This window comes from Mandrillus leucophaeus, unplaced genomic scaffold (assembly GCF_000951045.1).
Source record: "Mandrillus leucophaeus isolate KB7577 unplaced genomic scaffold, Mleu.le_1.0 Scaffold68, whole genome shotgun sequence".
Classification (NCBI taxonomy): Eukaryota; Metazoa; Chordata; class Mammalia; order Primates; family Cercopithecidae; genus Mandrillus; species Mandrillus leucophaeus.
The window spans coordinates 4,405,114-4,416,107 of NW_012107363.1; the positions used below are offsets into that span (position 1 = coordinate 4,405,114).

Genomic DNA, 10,994 nt, shown 5'->3' on the forward strand with positions numbered 1-10,994 from the left:
CACCGGCCCCGCTCACCCTCTCCCCTATGCCAACCCCACATCCCCCTCCCCTGCACCGGCCCCGCTCACCCTCTCCCCTATGCCAACCCCACAGCCCCCCCTGCACTGGCCCTGCTCGCCCTCTCCCCTATGCCAACCTCACAGCTCCCTCCCCTGCACCAGCCCTGCTCACTGTCTCCTCTATGCCAACCCCACAGCCCCCCTGCACTGGCCCCACTCACCCTCTACCCTGCGCAGGACCCGCCCCCCACTTCTGTGCAAGCCCCATCCGCCCCTCCCCTGCGCTGGCCCCACTCACCCTCTTCCCTGCACCAGCCCCGCCTGCCCCCTCCCCTGCACCGGCTCCATAGCACCCTCCCCTGCACTGGACCCACTCACCCTCTCCCCAACCGCTGCGCCAGCCCTACTCACCCTTTCCTCTGGAAGGGTCCTTCTCCTCCAAGACAACCCGCTGTCCGTCCAGACTCGATATAGGGGCTCCAAGGTCCAGGGGCTCCTTCTCTCCACTCTAGGGCAGAGATGGGCACTGAATAATTTACCCAGATTGGAACTTTAGGGAACAGATGTGTGTGATCCCACCAGACTGCGCGACTGTCCTAGGGTTGATGGAATCATGCAGGAGATGGCCCTAAGGTGAGGCCTGCCTGCCTGAGGCACACGTGCTGGGGCTGAGCCGGGCTCCTGACATGGGTAAGGAGTGCCCTGAGGAACTGCGTGGGCAGTGCCTCCCACACCGGCCCCTCCAAGGCCCAGGGGCAGGGTGACGTGTCAACACTGGAAGCACCTTCACCCACATATCTAATGCTATAAAATGCACGTAAAATACTTGGAAATAGGAAGTGAAGCCCGTATAAGTCTCCACATTGCTCACAACCTCGATGGTGGCCTCCCTAACAACCCACTCACTGACCCTCGGACGCTGCTACGAGGGGAACACTGACCCTGGAAACTGCTACGAGGGGAACACTGAGAGCAGATGTTCTCCTTTGTAAACAAGGAAGCAAAGACAGACAACTTTCGGACCAGGTCTGAGGCTGAAATGAAGTGCCACTATCTGAGGTTGAAATGAAGTGCCACTAGCCGGGGGGCTGGAGTTCTTGTCTGCGCCACAGTTCTCCTCTGGCAGAGAATCTGACTCTTCACCTGCCACAATCACTGTTAAGAAAAGACACCTGAACGTGTTTGGCATTCACACTCTGTCAGTCAGGGAACGACAGCCGCCCAATGCCAGGCGGGAGAGGCTCTAAGCTCCTGAAGGGGCCAGTCTGCTGGGCAGGCGTGGTGGGCCTTGCGGGGGGAAGCAGAGGAGCTGCCCCAGGTCCCGCCTTCTCCACCACATTCGTGGGCACAGGGGGGCCACAGAATTCACTGGAGAGTCAGCAGAAAGCATCTGAGGAAAAGCCACATCCCAAACAACCCATTCCACACAAATCCTCCACAGCCCACACAGCCCAAACCCTGCCTGGCCTGGAGCCCTCGGCAGCCAAGGGCTGCAGCTCACAGAGAACCAGCCTGACCGCAGCCAGCCCTTCCACCCTGGCGCCCCAAACCATGCCACGAGCACGCTGCCACGACCAACCCCACTTTACAGTCAGGGAAACTGCAACACACAGGGGCTAAGTAATTGCTTTGCAGCTCCACAGAGTCGGCCAAAGGGGCACACCTGGGAGCCAGGCCAGGTCTGCCTCTGACCAGCAGATTTCGGGACTCCTGGCTGGAGCCTGCAGTGCGGGAAAGAGGTTTCCGGTTACCCTCAGAGGTGGTGTCTGTAAATAATTTAACAGGTTCTTCTTGTTCACTTCAAAGTCCTCGAATAATTTTGAGTGTAGTTTCAGGGAAAATTAAAATCCTGAAAATACTTGAAATCATTGCTCCAATAAAGTTGACAAGGAAAGAAGACTAGGTGGACACTGTGCCCCTAAACCCCCACGCTCTGGAGCACACTCAGTGGGGCCCAGCTCTCCCTGTCTCACATGGCCTGCCCAGTGCCTGCTGTCACCACCCCAGGCAGTGTTTTCGTTCTTCATCCCATTCACACCATAATGGTGCAGTCTGGAAGTGCCAGCTGAGTTCTTCCATCTCCAAAGTGCAGGTGAGAATCAGGACATTTCCACGTGACCATGCCCTGGGGGCATCAGCACAATGCCCTGGCCTGGCCCAGCAGGTGCCGTGGGGGCAGGGCCATCCGCACTCTCTAATCTGATCACATCTGCCAACAGCGGGGGATATTCCGGGGGTTGGTTGGTTGGTTTCTCATTTTGGCCTCCCTGGAGCAAAACCACATCTCAAATATCAATTCTTTTTGGAATGACCAAGGTACAAATAAACCATGATGGCTCCCACTGAACAGAATGAGAACTGGGGATGGCAGAGGCTGTTTCCTTTCCTCCAAGGGGGACAACAAAATAGGGGGAAGACACCACTTCTTGGTGTGCCCTCTTCAGTGAACACCACAGAGGCTGCCAAAGGGAACAGACAGTTCCCGTGGTGATGACGCCCGGGCCCCATGCAACACTCACCAGCCTCACCAGCAGGCCACTGAGGTCCAGGCCATACTTGGCCACGACGGGCCGCAGCACTTCCGTGACAGGCTTGGTGGGCTTGGCCTTGAGTCCCACTGACCGGTTAATCGGAACAAGATCCAGCCTGGTGGGGGATGAAAAAATTCACTGCAAACTCATGTCAGCTCTCATTAGCTCAGTCTCACGAGCAGAGCTACAGCACAGCCCCAGGCCGCCCTCAAGGCCTCGGTGTGCCCCGCACCAGTTCAGCCCCAGCTGATCAGAAAGTGCCTTCCTCCACGTGGGAAAAGTCAGGCCAAGCAAGGGCTGTGGCCTCCTCCTCCTCCCGGGACAGCAGCGTCCTGCAGAGCAGCCTGGCTACCTGTGGGGCATCTGCCCTATGGACAGCACTCCTGCCCCTCCCTCTCGGCATCTTAGGGGGCTGTGCTCACCAGGCCAGGGCAGTCCCTGTTCACAGGGCAGGAAGGAGAGGGCCCCTCTCACCCCCGGGCTTGCAGGGGGGCTGCCTCATGTGGGCCTCCATCCCCCACCACCCCCACCGACACCCCATCGTAGCCCAGTATGGAGCATCCACAGGCTACCCGCTAAGTGCAGAGACCAGCAGGTGGTGGGCACACGGGGTTGGCTCTGGGAGCCTCAGGTGAATGACAGCGATCTTCCTCTTACCGAAACAAGGTGCGCTTTTCTAGGCGCAGGTCCCTTGACTCCAAGATGCTACTGTCTTGGTGCAGCACCAGAGGCTGAGGAACAGAGAGACCAGAATCAGCGTGGGCACAGAGGCACCCCCGACAGGCAGAACAATGCGCCCCAGGTGCATAGCTGTGCAGAGCAAAAGAGCAGCTTCAGAAATAGCCATCCAAAGAAAGCGATCACTCTTTCCACACCAACCTAGCACCCGCAGGCAAAGTGCTCCCAGCAAATAGTTCAGATAATCTGGCCTCCACTCCAGGCACTGTTGAAATGAGGAGCGCAAGAGGGGGCAGTCTGAGGACTCTCACAAAGCTAGGGGCCAGGGAGCAGGGAGGCCATGGCCTGAGGGCAGCGTGAGGGTCAGGCGGGCCCAGTACCTTGTCCCCGCCCACCAGGAAGAGGTCCGCGGCCGCCCCGTTGATGCCGTGCCGCTCACAAAGTCCAGACAGGATGTCTTTGATGGAGAAGCCCGCCTTGACAGCCACCACGCAGGATGTCCCATCCGGGAGGTGAATGCAGCAGTGCTTGGTGGCCTTGTCCTTCTCGGGTGCCAAAGTCCTGCAGGCCTCTGACTGGGGAGTGGGGAGACAAGCAGTCAAGCGGGCACCAGCATCACAGGGCAGCGGGGCATCTCCCAGAGCAGCCCAGCTGGCCCAGGCCTCACGCGCTGGGGAGGCTGGTGCCCTGCCACTGTTCTACCTGCAGCTCCCCAGGTGCACACACCTCAGGCTCAGTCCACACTGCCTGAGGCGTTGGGTTTTGTGAATTAACACGGGAGAGCAGTCATCATTCTCTCAGCTCTGGGCCTCACTGGCCATCGTGCTCAGGACAGCATGGGCCCTGACCCGGCTCTGCTCAGAAGGCACATCTGGGCTTCTCCACCCAGAAGCAGGGCCGTCCTGAGGCGCCCACTGAAGCTGCCCTGTGAGGACCACTTCCTCCTGGGGCTCTGGGTTCCAGCACGCTATCCTCTCTATACACAGCTCCCCGAGCACACCGTTCCATTGTAAACCTCGCCTGGACTGTTACTTCATCATCACTGCCTTCTGGTAGTCTGAAGTCTCTTTTCCCTGAGCATTATTTCAGGAAACTAGTTTGTACAGTGGTAGGCTGGCTGCACAAATGGCCCAACCATCCCCTTCCCTGTCTCCGTGCCCCTCGTAATATGGCTTTGTGGCTCCTCTCATGAAGAGGTGGCGTCAGCCCCAGCCCAGACCTCAGTGGGCCTCCAGAGGCCGTCCTCCTCTGCTCACTGTTGGGGTCCCTGAGACGGCTGTGGGATGGGGTGAACTGGCCTGCTGGGTGAGGCAAACGAAGGGTCCTGTCAGTGCTCCTGCTCCAGCCAAGGGCCAGCAAGGGCCAGTCATGCAACTGAGGGCCTCTGGGACCAGCCAGCTGGCTCATGTGCCAGGTAACCAGAAACACACAGGCAAGGCTGGCCAGAATGGGCAGAACCACCAAGCTGACCCAGAGACCCAGCACAACAGTAATTGTTTCCAGCCTCTGCGTTTGGGGGTGGGGAGGTATTAGGCAGCAGGAGCTAACTGACACCTGGTAAATCCTTACAGCTTTCAATGTTATTTGGAACAACTGAAGAAGAAATTATATTCTACATTCATTCCTGCCTGAAAATTTCAAATGACTAGGATGCTGGCAACCAGTGAGGTTTTCCAAAATTCCTATCAAACAATATCTAATGAGCTCACAAGTCCTGCCTGCGCCCGCTCATCTCCCTCATCTGCTGGTAACTGGGGCCAGGAAGAGCACCAGCCAAGCAGTGAGCAGGCGTGAGAGGGTGCGGGAGACAGGCGGCCCGCAGGCAGAGGGGCAAACCCTGCAGTGCGGCAGTGGATGTGATGCTCACGCCGTGAGACACAGAGCACCTGCTCTCAACGCCTTCTGTTGATTCTTAGTGGGAGTTCACAAAAACTAAATTACAACAAAAAGACTTAAGAAATAAATCCAAAGATACTTTGAGTTCCCTCCCTCGTATAACTAATAGTTTTTCGTGCCCTCTCAGGAGCCCTAGGCTGGGGGACCATGAGGCTGGGGCCTGATGGGGCCCTGGGCCACCCTGCACTTAGCCACTGTGCCTGGGCCGGCACCCGAGCCTCGTCCCCCAGCTTTGCAAAGTGAACGCTGGGTTTTGTAAACGCAGGTTTCCGTGGGGCAGAGGTGTCATCAGTCAGCTGGTGGGGACAGCCCTGAGCCTGAGGCCTGTGGGATAAGGGGAGACAGTGACTCACCAGGTCCAGGCTCCCCGCAGAGGACACAGAGCCCTGGGACTCTCGGCGACACAGGCCTCCATTGGCATGCAGGGGGTCTTGACAGGGGAAACACAGTGACTCATGTCAATCAAAACCCTATTTATTTGGTCACATCTCCCAACCCTCTCCCCCTTTAGGCTGAGCAGACAGACACACAGCACGTAAGGCACCGCCTCGCCTCGCTTGGGGGAGACAAGTCACATGTGTCTTCCTAACCCTGGAAGCCAGTCAGGGACCAGTGCGGCTCTACCCACCACGAAGCGGAGATGCCACTCTCTGCCCTGTCCACCGCCACATCCTAGCTCCAAAACATGCTTGGCTCACGGCAGGTGCCCAATAAGTCACATCAGTACGTGCAGTTCCACAGCACGGACCCAGGTGTACGTCCCGGCCAGGGCCTTTCCTCCATTCCATCCGGAGCTTTCATCCCCAAATGTAGTTTCTGGGCCTAACTGGAAACCCCTCGCTGTGGCAACAGCCTGCGCTCTCCGCCGGATGCGGCCTCCAGACCCACTTTTTTCTCTGACGTCCTGACATGAACCATAATGAAGTGTCAATTGTCACTAACCTCAACGAACTATATTCTTAGGCTAATCTACAAATCATGAAGATTCTGACACAGAAAGGACTTTTCAAACAGCACCTGCTCCCAAACCATGCTGCTGTGCATGGGCTCTGGGACCTGAGGGGAGAGGAGAAGGCAGCTCCCAGACCCACTGGCCTCCAGACTGCAGCCACCTTCCACAGGAACAGATGCCCAGGCCACATCCTGGGCCAAGATCAGAATGTGTTAGTTCTGGGAGTGCCTGCAGTTCGGGTTTTATTTTTTGGTTTGCTTTGTGTTTTTCAGAGACAGAGCGCTGCTATGTCCCCCAGGCTGGGGTGCAGTAGCACCATCATAGCTCACGGCAGCCTCCAACTCCAGGACCCAAGCAATTTTCTTCCACCTCAGTCCCCCCAACAGCTAGGACTACAGGTGTGCTACCACTACACACTTGGCTAATGCTTATTTTTATTTGTAGAGATGAGTGTCTTGCTATGTTGCCCAGGCTGGTGTTGAACTCCTAGGCTCAAATGATCCTCACACCTTCCCCCGGCCACAGCACCTGGATTTAAAGGCATGAGCCACCGTGCCCCACTGCCATCAAGGTTTGGTTTTATTTATTTGTTTTATGAGACAGTCTTGCTCTGTCACCCAAACTGGAGTGTAGTTCTCGGCTCACCGCAACCTCCGCCTCCCAGGTTCACGTGATTCTCCTGCCTCAGCCTCCTGAGTAACTGGGACTAAAAGTGCCCACCACCACACCCAGCTAATTTTTCTTTTCTTTTTTTGAGATGGAGCCTCGCTCTGTTGCCCAGGCTGGAGTGCAGTGGCACAATCTCAGTTCACTGCAACCTCCACCTCCTGGGTTCAAGTAATTCTCCTGCCTCAGCCTCCTGAGTAGCTGGGATTACAGGCTTGCACCATTGCATCTGGCTAGTTTTTGTATTTTTAGTAGAGTCGGGGTTTTACCATGTTGGCCAGGCTGGTCTCGAACTTCTGACCTCAGTTGATCTGCCCCCCTCAGCCTCCCAAAGTGCTGGGATTACAGGCATGAGCCACCGTGCCTGGCCCCCTTTTTTTTTTTTTTTTTTTTTTTTTGTATTTTTAGTAGAGCCTTACCATGTAGCCCAGGCTGGTCACTAACTCCTGAGCTCAGGCAATCCGCCCGTCTCGGCCTCCTCCCAAAGTGCTGGGATCACAGGCGTGAGCTCCCATGCCCGGCTCTATCAAGGTTTTAAAGGCCCTTTGCAGATCTGCCAGGTGTGGGGGTGGGCACGAGTGGATGGACTGTCTGAAGCAAACACTCCCATCTCCCAGGTACGCGGGAGGCCTGGCCCCACCCAGTGCCATAGTGTCCATCTCCCAGGTGGCCTCCTACAAATGTGAGCTCTACAACTCTCAGCTGCCTTTGCTTGGAGAAGAGCACCTCACAGCATGGCCAGGACTTCAGGGCTGCCCACATCAAGCCCTCACCAGCACCTCCTTCCGTGTCCCGGGAACAACGCTCCCCCCTGCAGGCGGGGAGCAGCCACGCACAAATGCTTGGCACTGCAGGGCACGCACAGGAGCCGCAGCGGGAGAGCACAGAGCACCCTGCTCACCTGCCTCCAACAGGGCCATGCCGGCTGGTACGAGCGCAATCACCTCACTGCCTGATTTAAACTAGGAGACAACGGGCTTAGTGCCAGTCCTCTGTCAGGCAGGACACTCATTCCTGAAAATTAATACCTTTCCCAAAAACCTCTAGAGAAGAAAATCTTCCCAGCTATCCCCTTTGTGCTTTTCAGCACCTGGTACAGAACAGCCTCATCTTTGCCAGCATTCAGCATGGGCATCTCCAGGCCCTCTGCCCTGCTGCCTGCCAACACCACCCAGCTGGTATTTGGAGCTCGGCCAGGAGCCACCAAGGACCCTGCAGCCCCACCCCCTGGCGCCCTGGGAGCCGTCTCTCTGCCTAACTTTTGTTACAGGAAGTCTCAGACGTGCACAAGAGAAAAAAGGGACAGAGCATCCAGAATGGGCAGCCCCCGATATCCAATACCAATCTTAGCTTGGAAAATGCTCACAACTTCAACTACGCTACCACATTCTAAAACCACACACATGGAAAATGCTCACAACTTCAACTACGCTACCACATTCTAAAACCCACATACATAGAAAAGGCACATGGACACTGACACCTACCTAGGAAAAAGCCCTGGCAGAGAACCAAGCTGCCACTGGGGGAGACGCCCAATAGCACATTTGTGTGTTCCTATTTTTACTTGATTGTATTTTCCAAATTTTCTACCAAAAGCACCTATTACTTTTGTAGTGAAAAGCAGGAGAGGACACAGATGTTCAGTCGCCACTGCGTGGGGGAGTCCTGAGGTAGGCATGGGCTGGAACAGACTGAGCCCTTTTCTCTGGAAGATTCTGGAGCAGCCCTGCTGCCCTCTGGCTGGCTGACAGGTCGTGTCCCCCAGACACAGTGGCATTCCTTATTCATTCAGAGAAGCTTCCTTGACCCACCCACAGGGCCTCTCACTGCACACATGGCCCAAGGTCACCACCAACCCCCAGAGCAGTGCCAGAACAGGGACACGGCTGCCTGGCCTGGACACCACAGCCCAAGAGCCACCCCACAAACCGTCTGCATGGTCCCCGTGCTCCCTCTTCTTCTGGGACCTCCCGGTGCTCCTGGTCCGTGACCACGAGAAAAACGCGCCTTTCCGCTTCTTCTCACTATCCTCATCCCCCATTTCTTCGTTCAGGGATCGGCCGGATTTTGATTTTCCACTTAACTGTCATCAAACGGAAACCTTGGTTAAAACCATGTGAAGTTATTTTACTCTGACATTAAGTGCAAAGGAGGCAATACTGAGCTGTAAATACAAGCACTCTATGGGATGGTATCACTTCTATAGGTCATAGTGTGGCCCTGACAGGACTCCAGAAACAGCAGCTGGAACTTCCCGGCATGGAGCATCACCCACCACTGGTGAAGAAGCCGACAGGGCCTCTTTTCACTTCCCACAGAACAGCTCTCAGCTGATGACATACAACCCACAGGGGCGTGAGGTCAGCCTCAGGGAGGTCACCTTTTTTGGCGTGGACACACTGGACTGGTCTGAACCAAGGCTGTGCTTGGAAGCCGGGCTGCTGGGGACCTGCTGGGAGTCCGGGAGTGCGCGGCCCTCCACTTCCGCCAAGATGCATTCCTGGTACAGTGGGGACTTCAGAAAGCGAGTGTAGCTATCAAACTTCATGAGATTGAAGATCTGGGGAGGGGATGTAAGACAGGACAGTCACAGGAGGGACCTGGACATGCGGCCTCAGGCGCATGGCTGCTTGGCGACCTGTAGGCAACCACTGGCCGTCCTGAAAGGACATCATTTCAGTCCATTTTCCCCTGCCAGCCCCGAGAGTACTTAAGAGTTATTTCCAGTGTGCCCCTATATCTGAGTCTTCTTTCTCATAACAAACCAGCCTTTATCACTCTTAAAATTAGTGAATTCTGACAACTTACAGAAGCCATCAGTACGAGCAGACTCCAGGTAACTTTCATTAAATAAGATTAAAACCAAAAGTGACTAGAATCTAACAGCAGACTGCTTTGAAAATGCCACCCTATGCTTCTGTGAATGTGACCCACACGCTGCAGTGACATGCAAAGGCATGTCCCGAATGGCATGGGGCCTAACGCACATCACCACAGCAATGTCCTACAACGCAAAACTTCAAACGCAGATGTGCCATCACCCATGCAGGTGTGACTCCACACAGATGCACATGCACTGACACATGAGCCAGTGTGAACAGTCAGCACACTGCAGACAGGCACACAGTGGTTCGGGACTTATTTCACGGCCCTACTGAAAGCTCCACTTTCTGCCTGCGTTTCTCCACCTGTGTCTGTGATGCTCTCAATCCACCGGCCTGCCTGATAGCACATGTTCTTAGAAGGTGGACCCTATACCCCGAGCCCTAGCCTGGACTCCCCACAAGCTCCCATGGCCTGGGGTTACCTGGAGCTGCTGCTCTTTGAACATATCCGGGTGAGGTGCACGGAGGACATCGTCTGCTAGCTGGGCCTGGCTGTCGATGTTGACCGGGGTGGTGGCTTTGCTGCACAGAAACTTACTGAAAATCTCCCGGGCCCTGTAGGAAAGCTGACAGAAAAGGCACCTGAGCAGCCTGGCACGGCTTCCTCTCCCCACACTCCTGCTGCCTGCCAAGGCCTGACTGCCCCGGGCACTACAGATGTGTTCTCACGGGACCCAGTCATTACCTCTTAGTTGAATAAATAAATACAAGTGTGGCCAGAATGCAGCAGCACAGGTGGGCTCCTCTACGACTGTTTAAACGGATACTTAAAGTGTCCCAAAGACCCGGGCGATGCGAGCCCAGCAGCAGCTGCACACAGGCAGTAGTGCCGTGTGTCCACACACACCTGGTCTTGGCAAGGTGGGAGCGCAGGAGAGCAGCGCCCTCTGAGCATCGTGAGCGGATGAAAGCAGCCCCGGAGCCTGGAAGCGAGGCCACAGGCCGACTGAGAACACAGCAGCCAGGCCAAGCCAAAGCGTCCCTCCCAGGCCTCTCCCGCACCTCCCACGAGGCGCAGGAGGAGAAGCGGTGAAACCCATGGCCTGGGATGACTCCTGCCTCTGATTTGCTTTCAAATTCCCCTAAATACACATTCCCTCCTCAGAATTCCAGCACACTGAAAGACAACCCATCTGCTAGTGAAAGCTGGGGCTGAGGGCGTTTATACAAACCACGTTTAGGCAAAATTAAATATCATGTATATTTAAAAATTTATTCTGAAAAAGAAATGATTTTTTCAGCCCATGTGAAAATATTTTAACATCCACTTTCCAACTGCTCTAGATGCTCCCTGCACCGAGCCAGCCTCGAATGAGGCCACGCCACCCCTTCACACACACCGCCCTCACACACACGCGCGGCCCTCTCACACGCGCCGCCCTC

The 10,994-nt window shown here is 55.8% G+C and overlaps 1 protein-coding gene across 1 annotated transcript in view; it reads right to left on the minus strand.

Annotated features, from left to right (window-relative positions):
• The window catches only part of RGS12 (regulator of G-protein signaling 12), a 34,893-nt gene that overhangs the window by 14,093 nt on the left and 9,806 nt on the right, over positions 1–10,994 (minus strand). The window contains exons 4-11 of the mRNA XM_012002183.1: positions 10,034–10,177; positions 9,107–9,286; positions 8,656–8,809; positions 5,459–5,535; positions 3,590–3,784; positions 3,189–3,262; positions 2,520–2,646; positions 412–508 (exon numbers count right to left, since the gene is read on the minus strand). Coding sequence (XP_011857573.1) covers positions 412–508; positions 2,520–2,646; positions 3,189–3,262; positions 3,590–3,784; positions 5,459–5,535; positions 8,656–8,809; positions 9,107–9,286; positions 10,034–10,177 — 1,048 coding nt within the window. The remainder of the gene's footprint in view (positions 1–411; positions 509–2,519; positions 2,647–3,188; positions 3,263–3,589; positions 3,785–5,458; positions 5,536–8,655; positions 8,810–9,106; positions 9,287–10,033; positions 10,178–10,994) is intronic.